The sequence below is a fragment of the Oncorhynchus masou genome, chromosome 13 (assembly GCF_036934945.1).
Source record: "Oncorhynchus masou masou isolate Uvic2021 chromosome 13, UVic_Omas_1.1, whole genome shotgun sequence".
NCBI classification, from domain to species: Eukaryota; Metazoa; Chordata; class Actinopteri; order Salmoniformes; family Salmonidae; genus Oncorhynchus; species Oncorhynchus masou.
This window is the reverse complement of record NC_088224.1, coordinates 82,997,685-83,017,533: the sequence shown is the minus strand read 5'-3', so window position 1 is coordinate 83,017,533 and position 19,849 is coordinate 82,997,685. Positions and strand designations below refer to the sequence as shown.

The 19,849-nt window shown below is 43.9% G+C and overlaps 1 protein-coding gene across 1 annotated transcript in view; it reads right to left on the bottom strand.

Annotated features, from left to right (window-relative positions):
- LOC135551559 (guanylate cyclase soluble subunit alpha-2-like) overlaps window positions 1–19,849 on the bottom strand; it is an 80,734-nt gene that overhangs the window by 24,431 nt on the left and 36,454 nt on the right. Inside the window, exons 6-7 of the mRNA XM_064982767.1 lie at window positions 19,097–19,369; window positions 16,195–16,338 (exon numbers count right to left, since the gene is read on the bottom strand). Coding sequence (XP_064838839.1) covers window positions 16,195–16,338; window positions 19,097–19,369 — 417 coding nt within the window. The remainder of the gene's footprint in view (window positions 1–16,194; window positions 16,339–19,096; window positions 19,370–19,849) is intronic.

The window sequence follows — 19,849 nt, the reverse complement described above, 5'->3', positions numbered from 1 at the left end:
CTCCTCTATGAGAGAGGGAACAAATCATTAGAGAGAGAGAGAGGGAACAAATGATTAGAGAGAGAGGGAACAAATCATTATAGAGAGAGAGAGGGAACAAATGATTAGAGAGAGAGGGAACAAATCATTATAGAGAGAGAGAGGGGGAACAAATCATTAGAGAGAGAGAGAGGGAACAAATCATTATAGAGAGAGAGAGGGAACAAATCATTAGAGAGAGAGAGGGGGAACAAATCATTAGAGAGAGAGAGAGGGAACAAATCATTAGAGAGAGAGAGGGAACAAATCATTATAGAGAGAGAGAGGGGGAACAAATCATTAGAGAGAGAGAGAGGGAACAAATCATTAGAGAGAGAGAGGGGGAACAAATCATTAGAGAGAGAGAGAGGGAACAAATCATTATAGAGAGAGAGGGAACAAATCATTATAGAGAGAGAGAGGGAACAAATCATTAGAGAGAGAGAGGGGGAACAAATCATTAGAGAGAGAGAGGGAACAAATCATTATAGAGAGAGAGAGGGAACAAATCATTAGAGAGAGAGAGAGGGAACAAATCATTATAGAGAGAGAGAGGGAACAAATCATTATAGAGAGAGAGGGAACAAATCATTATAGAGAGAGAGAGGGAACAAATCATTAGAGAGAGAGAGGGGGAACAAATCATTAGAGAGAGAGAGAGGGAACAAATCATTATAGAGAGAGAGGGAACAAATCATCATTATAGAGAGAGGGAAATAATCATTATAGAGAGAGAGAGGGAACAAATCATTATAGAGAGAGAGGGAACAAATCATTAGAGAGAGAGGGAAATAATCATTATAGAGAGAGGGAACAAATCATTAGAGAGAGGGAACAAGTCATTAGAGAGAGGGGGAAATAATCATTATAGAGAGAGGAAACAAATCATTATAGAGAGAGAGGGAACAAATCATTATAAAGAGAGAGGGAACCAATCATTATAGAGAGAGGGAACAAATCATTAGAGAGAGAGAGGGAACAAATCATTATAGAGAGAGAGGGAACAAATCATTATAGAGAGAGAGGGAACAAATCATTAGAGAAAGAGAGAGGGAACAAATCATTATAGAGAGAGGGAACAAATCATTATAGAGAGAGGGAACAAATCATTATAGAGAGAGAGGGAACAAATCATTAGAGAAAGAGAGAGGGAACAAATCATTATAGAGAGAGGGAACAAATCATTATAGAGAGAGGGAACAAATCATTATAGAGAGAGAGGGAACAAATCATTATAGAGAGAGGGAACAAATCATTATAGAGAGAGGGAACAAATCATTATAGAGAGAGAGGGAACAAATCATTATAGAGAGAGGGAACAAATCATTATAGAGAGAGGGAACAAATCATTATAGAGAGAGGGAACAAATCATTATAGAAAGAGAGGGAACAAATCATTATAGAGAGAGGGAACAAATCATTATAGAGAGAGAGGGAACAAATCATTATAGAGAGAGAGGGAACAAATCATTATAGAGAGAGGGAACAAATCATTAAGAGAGAGAGGGAACAAATCATTAGAGAGAGAGAGGGAACAAATCAATATAGAGAGAGAGGGAACAAATCATTAGAGAGAGAGGCAACAAATCATTATAGAGAGAGAGGGAAATAATCATTAGAGAGAGAGGGAAATAATCATTATATAGAGAGAGCACGATACAGAGAATGGGGTTAAAGGGCATAGCTATGCCAGTCAATTTCTGGTCAAATAAACTATAGGCCACAAACATGCACACACACACCAGACACATGGACTCACAGGCACACACACACCAGACACATACACATGGACACACACACCAGACACATGTGCACAGACTGATACAGGCATACACATGCATGGCCACACGCAGCATTACAATTGTGTAGTTCCCGTTTTTAAGGACTGAAGGAGACAGAGACAGAGACAGACAGACAGACAGACTTTCATACAAACTGCTGGCCCGCGTCAATAAGCGTCTGCGAAGCCAGGCACTAAAAATATAACTTGGTTCTTTTTAAGACGCTTGACGCAGTGCAAGTCATGCCTGGTTATTAGGAGCATATACCCACGACGGTGATTGAAAAATGAACAAGGTCCACCCTCCAGTCCAGTTGGTTGCAGTAACGCACCTTAAAGTTAGTTGCCAAAGGCATATAAACTCCACAGAAGACTGAACTAAGAGAGATTATTATTTATTTCACCTTTATTTAACCAGGTAGGCTAGTTGAGAACACCTTTATTTAACCAGGTAGGCTAGTTGAGAACACCTTTATTTAACCAGGTAGGCTAGTTGAGAACACCTTTATTTAACCAGGTAGGCTAGTTGAGAACACCTTTATTTAACCAGGTAGGCTAGTTGAGAACACCTTTATTTAACCAGGTAGGCTAGTTGAGAACACCTTTATTTAACCAGGTAGGCTAGTTGAGAACACCTTTATTTAACCAGGTAGGCTAGTTGAGAACACCTTTATTTAACCAGGTAGGCTAGTTGAGAACACCTTTATTTGACCAGGTAGGCTAGTTGAGAACACATTTATTTGACCAGGTAGGCTAGTTGAGAACACCTTTATTTAACCAGGTAGGCTAGTTGAGAACACCTTTATTTAACCAGGTAGGCTAGTTGAGAACACCTTTATTTAACCAGGTAGGCTAGTTGAGAACACCTTTATTTAACCAGGTAGGCTAGTTGAGAACACCATTATTTAACCAGGTAGGCTAGTTGAGAACACCTTTATTTAACCAGGTAGGCTAGTTGAGATCACCTTTATTTAACCAGGTAGGCTAGTTGAGATCACCTTTATTTAACCAGGTAGGCTAGTTGAGAACAGCTTTATTTAACCAGGTAGGCTAGTTGAAAACACCTTTATTTAACCAGGTAGGCTAGTTGAGAACAAGTTCTCATTTACAACTGCGGCCTGGCCAAGATAAAGCATAGCAGTGTGAACAAACAACAACAAAGAGTTACACATGGTGTAAACAATTAACAAGTCAATAACACAGTAGAAAAAAAAGAAAAAAAATTGAGTCTATATACATTGTGTACAAAAGGCATGAGGAGGTAGGCGAATAATTACAAATTAGCAGATTAACACTGGAGTGATAAATGATCAGATGGTCATGTACAGGTAGACATACTGGTGTGCAAAAGAGCAGAAAAGTAAATAAATATAAACAGTATCGGGATGAGGTAGGTAAATTGGGTGGGCTATTTACTGATAGACTATGTACAGCTGCAGCGATCGGTTAGCTGCTCAGATAGCAGATGTTTGAAGTTGGTGAAGTTACTAGAAACTAACAAGGTTTCACCTTTCATCTGTGGATTAATTGTCAGAGTAGAGAACATGTGATTTTGTGTGAATCAAAATCAAATCAAAGTTTATTTGTCACGTGCGCTGAATACAACAGGTGTAGCTTCGTGAAAGAAGAAGTTACAGGTCTGCGAGAGCCAGAAATCTTGCTTGTTTGTAGGTGAACAAATACTTATTTTCCACCATATAATTTGCAAATAAATTCATTAAACATCCTACATTTTTTTTCTTCTCATTTTGTCTGTCATAGTTGAAGTGTACCTATGATGAAAATTACAGGCCTCTCTCATCTTTTTAAGTGGGAGAACTTGCACAATTGGTGGCTGACAATACTTTTTTGCCCCACTGTACAGTAGAGAGGTTATATACAGTAGCGAGGCTATATACAGTAGCAAGGCTACATACAGTAGCGAGGCTATATACAATAGCGAGGCTACATACAGTAGCGAGGCTATATACAGCAGCGAGGCTATATACAGCAGCGAGGCTATATACAGCAGTGAGGCTATATACAGTAGCGAGGCTATATACAGTAGCGAGGCTATATACAGTAGAGAGGCTATATACAGTAGCGAGGCTATAACAGTAGCGAGGCTATATACAGTAGCGAGGCTATATACAGTAGCAAGGCTATAACAGTAGCGAGGCTATATACAGGTGTGAGGCTATATACAGTAGCGAGGCTATATACAGTAGCGAGGCTATATACAGTAGCAAGGCTATAACAGTAGCGAGGCTATATACAGGTGTGAGGCTATATACAGTAGCGAGGCTATATACAGTAGCGAGGCTATATACAGGCACCGGATAGTTGGGCTGATTGAGGCAGTATGTACTGTACATATAGATATGGTTAAAGTGACAATGTATATAAGACAAACAGAGAGTAGCAGCAGCATAAAAGAGGCGTTGGCGGGTGGTGGGTGGTGGGACAAAATGCAGATAGCCCGGTAAGCCAATGTGCTGGGGCTAATTGAGGTAGTATGTACATTAATGTATAGTTAAAGTGACTATGCATATGAGATACACAGAGAGTAGCAGCAGCGTAAAAGAGGGGTTGGTGGGTGGGGGCACACAATGCAAATAGTCCGGGTAGCCATTTGATTAGATGTTCAGGACTCTTATGGCTTGGGGGTAAAAACTCTTGGGAAGCCTTTTTGTCCTAGACTTGGCACTCCGGTACCACTTGCCATGCAGTAGTAGAGAGAACAGTCTATGACTGGGGTGGCTGTGGTTTTTGACCATTTTTAGGGCCTTCCTCTGACACCGCCTGGTGTAGAGGTCCTGGATGGCAGGCCGCTTAGCCCCAGTGATGTCCTGGCCCGTACTCACTACCCTCTGTAGTGCCTTGCGGTCAGAGGTTAAGCAGTTGCCCAGTCAGGATGCCCTCGATGGTGCAGCTCTTGAATCTTTTGTGGATTTGAGGACCTATGCCAAATCTTCTCACTTTCCTGAGTGAGAACAGGTTTTGTCATGCCTTCTTCATGACTGTCATGGTGTGTTTGGACCATGTTAGTTTGTTGGTGATGCGGACACCAAGGAACTTGAAGCTCTCAACCTGCTCCACTACAGCCCCGTCGATGAGAATGGGGGCGTACTCGGTCCTCCTTTTCCTGTAGTCCACAATCATCTCATTAGTCTTGGTTACGTTGATGGATAGGTTGTTATTCTGGCACCACCCGGCCAGGTCTCTGACCTCCTCCTTATTGGCTGTCTCATCATTGTCGGTGATCAGGCCTACCACTGTTGTGTCGTCTGCAAACTTAATGATGGTGTTGGAGTCGTGTTCGACCATGCAGTCGTGGGTGAACAGGAGGGGACTGAGAACGCACCCCTGAGGGGCTCCAGTGTTGAGGATCAGTGTGACAGATGTGTTGCTACCTACCCTCACCACCTGGGGGCGGCCCGTTGGAAGTCTAGGATCCAGGTGCAGAGGGAGGTGTTTAGTCCCAGGTTCCTTAGCTTAGTGATGATCTTAAAGGGTACTATGGTGTTGAAAGCTGAGCTGTAGTCAATGAATAGTCTTCTCACATAGGTGTTGCTTTTGTCCAGGTGGGAAAGGGCAGTGTGGAGTGCAATAGAGATTGCATTATCAGTGGATCTGTTTGGGTGGTATGCAAATTGGAGTGGGTCTAGGGTTTCTGGGATAATGGTGTTGATGTGAGCCATGACCAGCCTTTCAAAGCACCTCATTGATACGGACGTGAGTGCTATGGGTCTGTCGTCATTTAGGAAGGTTGCCTTCGTGTTCTTGGGCACAGGGACTATGGTTGTCTGCTTGAAACGTTGGTATTACCGACTCAATGAGGGACATGTTGAAAATGTCAGTGAAGACACCTGTCAGTTGGTCAATGGGTCGATATTCTACAAAGATCCATAAAAAAAAGGAACTTGTGCATTTCAGGTAAAATTACAACCCAATGTTTACATCCCAGGACAAATGAGCTAGTAACAGCAAGCTAGCTAGCTGTCCATGAATGTTTCATGTTTGTTATCGACCTGTCCCCAAATGAATATAGTTGGTTCAGAGTTAACTTTGATATTTCAACCCGCGTGTCCTGATCGTGTCTGGTGTGGCTGGACAAAATCAACATGTGTGTCCTGATCGTGTCTGGTGTGGCTGGACAAAATCAACATGCGTGTCCTGATCGTGTCTGGTGTGGCTGGACAAAATCAACATGTGTGTCCTGATCGTGTCTGGTGTGGCTGGACAAAATCAACATGTGTATCCTGATCGTGTCTGGTGTGGCTGGACAAAATCAACATGCGTGTCCTGATCGTGTCTGGTGTGGCTGGACAAAATCAACATGTGTGTCCTGATCGTGTCTGGTGTGGCTGGACAAAATCAACATGTGTGTCCTGATCGTGTCTGGTGTGGCTGGACAAAATCAACATGCACGCAATCCTGGTGGTGTAGTCAGCATGCCCAGTGTAGTCAGCATGGGTGGTGTAGTCAGCATGCCCGGTGTAGTCAGCATGGGTGGTGTAGTCAGCATGCCGGTGTAGTCAGAATGGGTGGTGTAGTCAGCATGCCCAGTGTAGTCAGCATGGTTGGTGTAGTCAGCATGGTTGGTGTAGTCAGCATGCCCGGTGTAGTCAGCATGCCCGGTGTTGTCAGAATGGGTGGTGTGGTCAGCATGCCCAGTGTAGTCAGCAAGGGTGGTGTAGTCAGCATGCCCGGTGTTGTCGGAATGGGTGGTGTAGTCAGCATGCCCAGTGTTGTCAGAATGGGTGGTGTAGTCAGCATGCCCAGTGTTGTCAGAATGGGTGGTGTAGTCAGCATGCCCAGTGTAGTCAGCATGGTTGGTGTAGTCAGCATGCCCAGTGTAGTCAGCATGGTTGGTGTAGTCAGCATGGTTGGTGTAGTCAGCATGCCCGGTGTAGTCAGCATGGGTGGTGTAGTCAGCATGCCCGGTGTAGTCAGCATGCCCGGTGTTGTCAGAATGGGTGGTGTGGTCAGCATGCCCAGTGTAGTCAGCAAGGGTGGTGTAGTCAGCATGCCCGGTGTTGTCGGAATGGGTGGTGTAGTCAGCATGCCCGATGTAGTCAGATTGGGTGGTGTAGTCAGCATGCCCGGTGTAGTCAGATTGGGTGGTGTAGTCAGCATGCCCGGTGTAGTCAGCAAGAGTGGTGTAGTTAGCATGCCCAGTGTTGTCAGAATGGGTGGTGTGGTCAGCATGCCCAGTGTAGTCAGCAAGGGTGGTGTAGTCAGCATGCCCGGTGTTGTCGGAATGGGTGGTGTAGTCAGCATGCCCGATGTAGTCAGCATGGGTGGTGTAGTCAGCATGCCCGATGTAGTCAGCATGGGTGGTGTAGTCAGCATGCCCGGTGTAGTCAGCAAGGGTGGTGTAGTCAGCATGCCCAGTGTTGTCAGAATGGGTGGTGTAGTCAGCATGCCCAGTGTTGTCAGAATGGACGGTGTAGTCAGCATGCCCGATGTAGTCAGCATGGGTGGTGTAGTCAGCATGGGTGGTGTAGTCAGCATGCCCGGTGTAGTCAGCATGGGTGGTGTAGTCAGCATGCCCGGTGTAGTCAGCATGGGTGGTGTAGTCAGCATGTTAGTTTAAACAGAGCTAGGTTCCTTCTAGACGACCAGCAGAGCTCTGCAACAGGAGCCTGGTTTGAGCCAGGACATATCCAGCTCACCACATAGCAGCAGCTAATGGGGATCCATAATAAATACAAATGCATATGTTTATGACAAAAATTAGTGGCACCCTTGATAAAGATGAGTAATACAGAATAAAATAAATCATACAAATACTGTCCTGTGTGAATCTAAGTATGCTCTCTCTAATTCTCTCTTTCTCTCTTTCTTTCTCTCCGTTGGAGGACCTGAGCCCTAGGACCATGCCTCAGGACTACCTGACATGATGACGCCTTGCTGTCCCCAGTCCACCTGGCCGTGCTGCTGCTCCAGTTTCAACTGTTCTGCCTGTGATTATTATTATTCGACTATGCTGGTCATTTATGAACATTTGAACATCTTGGCCATGTTCTGTTATAATCTCCACAAAGCCAGAAGAGGACTGGCCACCCCACATAGCCTGGTTCCTCTCTAGGTTTCTTCCTAGGTTTTGGCCTTTCTAGGGAGTTTTTCCCAGCCACCGTGCTTCTACACCTGCATTGCTTGCTGTTTGGGGTTTTAGGCTGGGTTTCTGTACAGCACTTTGAGATATCAGCTGATGTATGAAGGGCTATATAAATACATTTGATTTGAGATATATTCTATGCTCAACATTTCTAAATTATATGATTTTCTACTAAAACAATTGCTCAGAAAAAATATTTGTTTAACAAGTAATAATTTTTTCTGTCAAAAAGATAGGGGTTAACATTAATGACACCCCATTTTTCTCTCAGTAATTGTATTAGTATAAAATAATATCATTTCCCCATGCTCTGTATTTGTATTATTTATTTTATACAGTATTTTGTCATCTCTCAAGGGTGCCAATAATTTCGGTCGTGACTACATGTGATTCGCAGCACCCTTGTCTTGTTGTCATGACAACAGAGAGAGACATAGGTTGTGTTTTAAAGGTTGTGTGAGGTTGGTGATTTTTATTGCTGGTTGCCGTTTGGTAGAAAGTCTAGGTGGAAGCAAGCTAAAAAACAACCTGGAGCTCTGAGCCAACTCACACACTCACAGACAGATGATCACACACAAACACAATGTTGACTGACAGCGTTACTGGCCAACTGACATAGACAGCTGGATGTAAGAGAAAGGGGCCTCTCTACCTGTGGAGACAGGAGAAAGGCAGATTGCCTGAACGTGACTTTCTCTCTAACCTAACACAAAACAGCCCAACACAAAGCTCAACTATTTCCTGTAAGACATGAAACATCAGCTTAACAGAAACAACCGTCATTAACTAGCCACGCCACAATTCTGCTGCCACGCCACAATTCTCCCATCACCATGGTAACTGCACACTACGCATTCCCATGTTCTATCCATCACCGTGGCGACCGATGTGTTCGCAATAAGTGAATTACACACATAGGTGCTGTGGCTCACAAGCTGCAAGCACACATACGCACTTTCACACACACACATTTATTGTACACTCACACACAACAACAAAAACACAAACATAGTAGTGTTCGTCCGTGTGTGTATATGTGCTTGTGTCTGTGCCTGGTGTGTGTGGTTTGTGTGGTGTGTGTGGTGTGTGTGCGCGCGTGTGCTTTCTTCCTTGTGAAGACACGTTTCATCTCATCAGTTGTCAATAAAGATATGAGAGGGGCTCCATTGTCAGCATCTACAGCTGGTTAAGCACTTTCTTCTCAATGTGCCATGACACAGATGATTATATCAACACACACACATCTGGGACTGTAAGCCAGGCCAACGAGCAGCTAGCACAACACAACACAGCACAGCACAGCCAAAGATATTCACAACTAACCCAAGATAGCAGGGCTGGGCGGTATATTTTACTATCTACCGGTACTGATGCACAGACTGGTTTGGGTTTTACTTTACCTTCTATAAAGATATTTGAATGTTTGGTTTGTTAAATGTGACACGCCGTGTGTAACTTCCATTTTTATAGTTTACTCTGCTACTTGAGTCAGCCCTCTCTGCTCTCTCAAGGTCCCTTTCCACACAGACCTAGCCCCACACCAATGTTGATGACAACGAAGTGGTTTCCACTTTGCTTCATAATATAAATAGACTAACATTCTATAGTTACACTATTAGGTTTGTGTTTCTTACATCTACAAACAGCTAGTAGATGCAACAGTATCTTCTAAATCAAAGAAGAATAAGTGAAGCATGAATATGTTGGCTACACGAAGAAACATTTCATGTAGCCTTTGGTTCCTACCCTGTCACAATTACGCCTCCCTGTCATCTTCATTCATTGTCATGTCAACATAACACTGTATTCAAAGTGCCCACTATTATATTCTAACTAATAGAATTAGAATAATCATTCTATTTCCATGATTCCAACAGTTCACCCAAGTGTTTTGCTCTGAATCACAAGTCAAATCGCAACATTTGGTTAAAAATAAGGCCTAGGTTGTTTGCCCATATCGTGCAGCCCTACGTGGCAGTGAGGATATTATCTCAATTGAGTGCTCTGTTCTTGAACTGCACTGTTGGTTAAGGGCTTGTAAATAAGCATTTCACGGTAAAGTCTACACTTGTTGTATTCGGCGCATGTGACAAATAAAGTTTGATTTGATATGCAGAAATTGATGGAAATGCAGGAGATTCTTTTTGGTTGAATTTGAATTGAACAGTATAAAAGTCAGAATGGAGAAAGACCCATTGAAATCACTTAGAACGTACAGGTATGGGTAGCCACCCTAGGGTCACGCACTACTCATAAAGCCAATTTAGAACTTTTACTATTCAAAAAAATCAAATAACGTCATACTGCCCCCCCCCCAAAAAAAAAAAAAAATAGTGATATGATATTTTGTCCATATCGCCCAGCCCTACAAGATAATTAATCTGTGTCGTTTACCATGGGGGCAAATGAAGCATAGTGGGCAGAACACGTGGGCAGAGCAAGAAGGTAGTCAACCAGATCTTACTGGCAAGTTGCAGCACAAATTTGCATATTTCTGTTAGCAACGCCTCCTCTGTGAAGTGCACGTGTGCACAAACTCATTTTGACCTTTGCACTTCTGCTAATTTTTTTATATTTTTTTTTTACTTTGGCAAAGTGTCAAGTCTATAAAACGTAGTGCAATGTGTTCATAGTAGATTATTGTTTTGGGAACAGAAAAATGCTTTGAGATCAGATGTTTCATCGATGTCGGCCCAGTTTCACCTAGTTTCATCCTCTCCCACTACTGGACTTCCTCTCACGAGTTGTTTTATTTAGGCTTTATTTCACTAGGTAAGTCGGTTAAGAACAAACTCTAATTTACAATGACGGCCCACCAAAAGGCAAAATAACTCCTGCGGGGAAGGGGGCTGGGATTTAAAAAATTAGAATAATAAAAATTGAAAAAACAATAAAGGACAAAACACATCACGAGACAACACTACATAAATAGAGACCTAAGACAACAACATAGCAAGGCAGCAACACATGACAACATAGCAAGGCAGCAACACATGACAACATAGCAAGGCAGCAACACATGACAACATAGCAAGGCAGCAACACATGACAACACAGCATGGTAGCAACTCAACATGACGACAACATGGTAGCAGCACAAAACATGGTACAAACATTATTGGACACAGACAACAGCACATAGGGCAAGAAGGTAGAGACAACAATACATCACGCAAAGCAGCCACAACTGTCAGTAAGAGTGTCCATGATTGAGTCTTTGAATAAAGACATTGAGATAAAACTGTCCAGTTTGAGTGTTCGTTGCAGCTCGTTCCAGTCGCTAGCTGCAGCGAAATGAAAAGACAAGAGACCCAAGGATGTGTGTGCTTTGGGGACCTTTAACAGAATGTGACTGGCAGAACGGGTGTTGTATGTGGAAGATGAGGGCTGTAGTAGGAATCTCAGATAGGGGGAAGTGAGACCTAAGAGGGTTTTATAAATAAGCATCAACCAGTGGGTCTTGCGACGGATAGACAGATATTATCAGTTTACAGAGGAGTATAGAGTACAGTGATGTGTCCTATAAGGAACATTTGTTGCAAATCTGATGGTAAATGGTAAAGAACATATAGCCGCTCGAGATCACCCTTACCTGCCGATCTATAGATTATGTCTACGTAATCTAGCATGGGTAGGATGGTCTTCTGAATCAAGGTTAGTTTGGCAGCTGGCGTGAAAAACGATGATTACGATAGAGGAAACCAAGTCTAGATTTAACTTTAGCCTGCAGCTTTGATATGTGCTGAGAGAAGGACAGTGTACCGTCTAGCCATTCTCCCAAGTACTTGTATGAGGTTACTACCTCAAGCTCTAAACCCACCGAGGTTGGAATCACACCTGTGGGGAGAGGGGCATTCGTCTTACCAAACCACATGACCTTTGTTTTGGATGTGTTCAGAACAAGGTTAAGGGTAGAGAAAGCTTGTTGAACACTAAGAAAGCTTTGTTGTAGAGCATTTAACACAAAATCCGGGGAGGGGCCAGCTGAGTATGAGACTGTATCATCTGCATATAAATGGATGAGAGAGCTTCCTCCTGCCTGAGCTACGCTGTTGGTGACAGGCAGTGGCTGAGACAGCAGATTGTCTGAATTTATACACTGCACTCTTTGAGAGAGGTAGTTAGAAAACTCGGCCAAAGACCCCTCAGAGACACCAATATTCCTTAGCCGGCCCACTATAATGGAATGGTCTACCGTTTCAAAAGCTTAGGCCAAGTAAATAAAAATAGCAGCACAACATGGCTTAGAATCAAGGGCAATGGTGACATCATTGAGGACCTTTAACATTGCAGTGACACATCCATATTTGAGTGGAAACCAGGTTGCATACCCGAGAGAATACTATACACATCAAGAAAGACAGTCAGTTGATTATTGACAAGTTTTCCCAACACTTTTGATAAACAGGGCAAAATAGATATAGGCCTATAACAGTAAGGATAAGCTTGGTCTCCCCCTTTAAATAAAGGATGAACCGTGGCTGGAATCCAAGCAATGGGAACCTCCCCGGAGAGGAGAGACAGGTTAAAAAGGTCGGAGATTGGCATGGCGGTGATAGGGGCAGCAAGCTTAAAGAAGAAAGTGTCTATACCATCTAACACAGATGTTTTATTAGGGCCAAGTTTCAGGAGCTCCTCTAGTACCTCAGACTCAGTGACAACCTGCAGGGAGAAACATTGTAGCGGGGCAGTGGGAAAAGAGGGAGAAGCATTGGGGACAGTCACATTAGAAGGGGTGGGAGATGAGGAAATGTTGGCCGGGCAAGGAGGCATGGCTGAGTCAAATAGGAATCCTGACTTAATGAAGTGGTGATTAAAGAGCTCAGCCATGCACTTTAAGCCATTTTGAACACAGCCTGTAAAACAGTGATCACAAGGTCATTACAGAAAACCACAGACTGATACCTATCAGGATTTTTTTTAATTTGACCTTTATTTAACCAGGCATGTCAGTTAAGAACAAATTCTTATTTTCAATGACGGCCTGGGTACAGTGGGTTAACTGCCTGTTCAGGGGCAGAACGACAGATTTGTACCTTGCTAGCTCGGGGGTTTGAACTTGCAACCTTCCGGTTACTAGTCCAACGCTCTAACCACTAGGCCACCCCAAATTATTTGTGAGGATAACATCAAGAAGAGTAGCCTTTTCTGGGTGTTTGGAGTCATACCTTGTGGGATTGGTAATAATCTGGGAAAGATTTAGAGTGTCCCATTGCTTTATTACTTGGACACTACAATATTTGGTGGTGGATCCTAGACTTCCTGACGGGCCGCCCCCAGGTGGTGAGGGTAGGCAGCAACACATCTGCCACACTGATCCTCAACACTAGAGCCCCTCAGGGGTGCGTGCTCAGTCCCCTCCTGTACTCCCTGTTCACCCACGACTGCATGGCCAGGCACGACTCCAACACCATCATTAAGTTTGCAGACGACACAACAGTGGTAGGCCTGATCACCGACAATGACGAGACAGCCTATAGGGAGGTCAGAGACCTGGCCGGGTGGTGCCAGAATACCAACCTATCCCTCAACGTAACCAAGACTAATGAGATGATTGTGGACTACAGGAAAAGGAGGACCGAGCACACCCCCATTCTCATCGATGGGGCTGTAGAGGAGCAGGTTGAGAGCTTCAAGTTCCTTGGTGTCCACATCACCAACAAATTAGAATGGTCCAAACACACCAAGACGATCATGAATAGGGCACGATGAAGCTATTCCCCCTCATGAAACTAAAAAGATTTGGCATGGGTCCTGAGATCCTCAAAAGGTTCTACAGCTGCAACATAAAGAGCCTGACTGGTTGCGACACTGCCTGGTACGGCAATTGCTTGGCCTCCGACCGCAAGTTACTACAGAGGGTAGTGCGTACGGGCCAGTACATCACTGGGGCTAAGCAGCCTGCCATGCAGGACCTCGACACCAGGCGGTGTCAGAGGAAGGCCCTAAAAATTGTCAAAGGCTCCAGCCACCCCAGTCATAGAATCTTCTCTCTACTACCACATGACAAGCAGTACCGGAGTGCCAAGTCTAGGACAAAAAGGCTTCTCAACAGTTTTTACCCCCAAGCCATAAGACTCCTGAACAGGTAATCAAATGGCTACCCGGACTATTTGCATTGTGCCCCCCTTTTACGCTGCTGGTACTCTCTGTTAATCATATATGCATAGTCACTTTAACTATACATTCATGTGGGGCGGCAGGTAGCCTAGTGGTTAGAGCGTTGAACTGGTAACCGAAAGGTTGCAAGATCCAATCCCTGAGCTGAAAATATAAAAATCTGTCGTTCTGCCCCTGAACAAGTCAGTTAACCCACTGTTCCTAGGCCCTCATTGAAAATAAGAATATGTTCTTAACTGAATTGCCTAGTTAAATAATGGTAAAATTTAAAATATACATACTACCTCAATTGGCCCGACCAACCAGTGCTCCCGCACATTGGCTACCCAGACTATCTGCATTGTGTCCCACCACCCGCTCTTTTACACTGCTGCTGATTTCTGTTCATCATATATGCATAGTCACTTTAACCATATCTACATGTACATACTACCTCAATCAGCCTGACTAACCGATGTCTGTATGTAGCCTCTCTACTGTATGTAGCCTCTCTACTGTAAATAGCCTCTCTACTGTATATAGCCTCTCTACTGTATATAGCCTCTCTACTGTATATAGCCTCGCTACAGTATATAGCCTCGCTACAGTATATAGCCTCTCTACTGTATATAGCCTCGCTACAGTATGTAGCCTCGCTACAGTATGTAGCCTCGCTACTGTATATAACCTCTCTACTGTATGTAACCTCGCTACTGTATATAGCCTCTCTACTGTATGTAACCTCGCTACTGTATATAGCCTCTCTACTGTATGTAACCTCTCTACTGTATATAGCCTCGCTACAGTATATAGCCTCTCTACTGTATGTAGCCTCGCTACTGTATATAGCCTCGCTACTGTATATAGCCTCTCTACTATTATAGCTTTGCTACTGTATATAGCCTCTCTACTGTATGTAGCCTCTCTACTGTATGTAGCCTCGCTACAGTATATAGCCTCTCTACTGTATGTAGCCTCTCTACTGTATATAGCCTCGCTACTGTATATAGCCTCTCTACTATTATAGCTTTGCTACTGTATATAGCCTCTCTACTGTATGTAGCCTCTCTACTGTATATAGCCTCTCTACTGTATGTAGCATCTCTACTGTATGTAGCCTCGCTACTGTTATGTAGCCTCGCTACTGTATGTAGCCTCGCTACTGTATGTAGCCTCTACTGTATGTAGCCTCTACTGTATGTAGCCTCTACTGTATATAGCCTCACTACTGTATATAGCCTCTACTGTATATAGCCTCTCTACTGTATGTAGCCTCTCTACTGTATGTAGCCTCTCTACTGTATGTAGCCTCTCTACTGTATATAGCCTCTCTACTGTATATAGCCTCTCTACTGTATATAGCCTCTCTACTGTAAATAGACTCGCTACTGTATATAGCCTCTCTACTGTATGTAGCCTCGCTACAGTATATAGCCTCGCTACAGTATATAGCCTCACTACTGTAAATAGCCTCACTACTGTAAATAGCCTCACTACTGTAAATAGCCTCACTACTGTATATAGCCTCACTACTGTATATAGCCTCACTACTGTAAATAGCCTCACTACTGTAAATAGCCTCACTACTGTAAATAGCCTCACTACTGTAAATAGCCTCACTACTGTAAATAGCCTCACTACTGTATATAGCCTCACTACTGTATATAGCCTCGCTACTGAAAATGTATTTTTACTGATGTTTTATTTCTTTACTTACCTATTGTTCACCTAATTAATTTTTTCCACTATTGGTCAGAGCCTGTAAGTAAGCATTTCACTGTAAGGTCTATAACACCTGTTGCATTCTGCACACGTGACAAATAAACGTTGATTTGATTTGGTGAGAGAACGCTCTAAAAGGATTCTTCAGCATATGGCCCCTGTGACGTGTCTGTGTTACCCCTTCTGTCTGTGGAACAACACAGCTAGCACATAACAACCCCGCACAAAACAACTAGCACAACACAATAGCACAACACAGCACCGCAATGATCAGCTTACAGATGCTTTAAATTATAGGTGTAAACCACATTTACATTTGAATGAGAAGAGAGACAGAGAACGAGGAGGGTGAAAAGGGAGAGAAAGAAAGGGAGGGAGAGAGAGAGGGGGAGTGAAAAGGGAGAGAGAAAATAAGACAGAAAAGAGAGTGCGGGAGAAAGTGTCCCCCTCACCGTGCCAAGCAAAGACTCACCTTGATGGATTTGCTGTCCGGCGTTAACACCTCCTCTGACAGCTCCATCATCTTCAGGGCCATGAGTGCGATTGGCTTGGCATGGCTGTCAATCTTCTGGTGGAGCCCGCCCGCAACACAGTAGGCGTCGCCTATTGTCTCAATCTACATGAGGATTGGAGGAGAGTCCATGAAGCCATGAGCATTTATTTTTATTTTAGTATTTATCAAATTTAAATATTTTCAGAATAAAAAATTATAAAACAAGTTTTAAACCCCCCCCCGCAAAAGCTGTACCTGAAAACAAGAAACAAAACTCTCATTTTCATCCAGTCTCAGTCATCTATCCAGAGTAACCATGACAATGGGAACATATGGTTCTCCCTCTCTCCTCTCAACTCACATGGAGCAGGAAAAGAGAGAGGGAAAAGAGGTGAAAGTGGAGACGAGAGAAAATGACAGTAGAAAGAGAGAAGGTGAAGAGTCAAGTAAACAAGTGGAAGAGTGAGAGAGAGAGAGGAAGGGAAGGGTGAGGAGAGAGGAAGGGAAGGGTGAGGAGAGAGGAATGGAAGGGTGAGGAGAGAGGAAGGGAAGGGTGAGGAGAGAGGAAGGGAAGGGTGAGGAGAGAGGAAGGGAAGGGTGAGGAGAGAGGAGAGGAAGGGAAGGGTGAGGAGAGAGGAAGGGAAGGGTGAGGAGAGAGGAAGGGAAGGGTGAGGAGAGAGGAAGGCAAGGGTGAGGAGAGAGGAGAGGAAGGGAAGGGTGAGGAGAGAGGAGAGGAAGGGAAGGGTGAGGAGAGAGGAAGGGAAGGGTGAGGAGAGAGGAAGGGAAGGGTGAGGAGAGAGGAAGGCAAGGGTGAGGAGAGAGGAAGGGAAGGGTGAGGAGAGAGGAGAGGAAGGGAAGGGTGAGGAGAGAGGAAGGGAAGGGTGAGGAGAGAGGAAGGGAAGGGTGAGGAGAGAGGAAGGGAAGGGTGAGGAGAGAGGAGAGGAAGGGAAGGGTGAGGAGAGAGGAAGGGAAGGGTGAGGAGAGAGGAAGGGAAGGGTGAGGAGAGAGGAAGGCAAGGGTGAGGAGAGAGGAGAGGAAGGGAAGGGTGAGGAGAGAGGAGAGGAAGGGAAGGGTGAGGAGAGAGGAGAGGAAGGGAAGGGTGAGGAGAGAGGAAGGGAAGGGTGAGGAGAGAGGAAGGGAAGGGTGAGGAGAGAGGAAGGGAAGGGTGATGAGAGAGGAAGGGAAGGGTGAGGAGAGAGTAAGGGAAGGGAATTGTCTATCTGTGCTGGATCAAACCCTGGCGAAGGACAAGAGCTGATGTAGTGATGGAGGGACGCATAGAGAGTGATGGTTGTTAATGGACAGAGAGAGGGAGTGATGGTTGTTAATGGACGGATAGAGGGAGTGATGGTTGTTAATGGACGGATAGAGGGAGTGATGGTTGTTAATGGACGGATAGAGGGAGTGATGGTTGTTAATGGACGGATAGAGGGAGTGATGGTTGTTAATGGACGGATAGAGGGAGTGATGGTTGTTAATGGACGGATAGAGGGAGTGATGGTTGTTAATGGACGGATAGAGGGAGTGATGGTTGTTAATAGAGGGAGTGATGGTTGTTAATGGACGGAGAGAGGGAGTGATGGTTGTTAATGGACAGAGAGAGGGAGTGATGGTTGTTAATGGAGAGGGAGTGATGGTTGTTAATGGACGGATAGAGGGAGTGATGGTTGTTAATGGACGGATAGAGGGAGTGATGGTTGTTAATGGACGGATAGAGGGAGTGATGGTTGTTAATGGACGGATAGAGGGAGTGATGGTTGTTAATGGACGGATAGAGGGAGAGATGGTTGTTAATGGACGGATAGAGGGAGTGATGGTTGTTAATGGACCCACTGGGCCTTGCTGTAATGCCACTCGTGTGGCCAGTACTGACACACTCATGTTAAGCACCGTTACATTGGCCATTAATCAGCGTGTATTTCCACACACACGTTTCTGATTTAAAACAACTTGATTGATCCTTGTATTTACCCACGGCAGCACTGTTCCTCGGCCGTCATTGAAAAGAAGAATTTGTTCTGACTTGCCTAGTTAAAAAATATATATAAATAAATAAATAAAATAAAATTACTCAATTGCACTAAACCTCTCCTATGTGGACAGATGACACAACAGGGTTGGAGTCAATTGTGAACAATAACTTTGAATTGGCCACACCCCACAGGAAGAAGAATTTGAATATAATTTGAATCAACTGAGATGTGAAACATGAAAGTTCATTAATTTGACAAATATTTTATAAAAAGGATATGCCACTTATTAATGCAAACAATACGAATATGAAATGTACATTTTGTTATAACTGAAAGATGTTAAACAGTATTCTTCTTTGTCATGAGATGTTAGATTGTTCCCTTCCATACTGCAGTGTTTGATCTAATGCATTATGGGGGAAAAACACATTTATTCTGATATTTCAAAACAGTAAGGGAATTATGAATTATTATGGACAACTGACAACATGATCTTTCAATATTTCCAGACCACTGTAATTATTTAAAATTGTTAAAGAGAATGAGTTTTAAAGATAAATGTTTCAACCTTATGCTAAATGTTAAAGGTAACCATGCATGAAGTCAAAATAAACATTGCTCTGGTGATGTGTGGAATAAATACTGCATTTCAATTTCATTGAATTTCATTGAATTAAATTCTAATTCCTTTAATTCAAATTCTGGTTCCTGTGGGGTGTGGCCAATTAAAATTCAATTCAAATAAAACATTTGAATTGCAAATCAATTCAAATTATTTTTCAAATAATTGAATTGGAATTAAAGAAGAATTCACAACTCAATTCAGAATCGACCCCAACCCTGACACATATAACAGGCATGCACTGAGTGCACAGGATGTGCATGTGCAAACAGGTGTGTGTTCCTACCTTATACACGTCCAGTATTCCACACTGGTAGTCGAAGCGTGTGTAGAGCTCGTTGAGCATGCTGATGACCTGCATGGGGGTACACTGGGCACACACTGCAGTGAAGCCCACGATGTCAGAAAACAACATGGTGACATCATCAAACTTCCTGGCGGGGACAGACTCCCCCTGCCACAGTTTCTGGGCCACGTCACCAGGAAAGATAGAGTAGAGAAGGTCTACTGTCCTCCTCTTCTCCTCTTCTAGAGCTTGGTGTGTCTTTTCTAGAGTGGCCTGGGGAAGAGCAGAGGGATATAGTAGAATGTAGATGATGGAGGTTTAGTGACCGTCGCGTGTCCTCTTCTTCTGAAGACGGATGAGTCCATGGCTGAATATCTACATGACAGAATCTGAAGACGTGATGAGTCCTGTGTGTGTGTGTGTGACTGTGTGTGTGTGTGCACGTGTATGTGTGTGAATATGACTGTGTGTGTGTGTACATGACTGTGTGTGTGTGTGTGACTGTGTGTGTGTGTGAATACTGTGTGTGTGTGTGTGTGTGTGTGTGTGTGTGTGTGTGTGACTGTGTGTGTGTACACGTGTATGTGTGTGTGACTGTGTGTGTGTGTGTGTGTGTGTGTGTGTGTGACTGTGTGTGTGTGTGTGTGTGTGTGTGTGTGACTGTGTGTGTGTACACGTGTATGTGTGTGTGACTGTGTGTGTGTGTGTGTGTGTGTGTGTGTGTGTGTGACTGTGTGTGTGTGTGTGTGCACG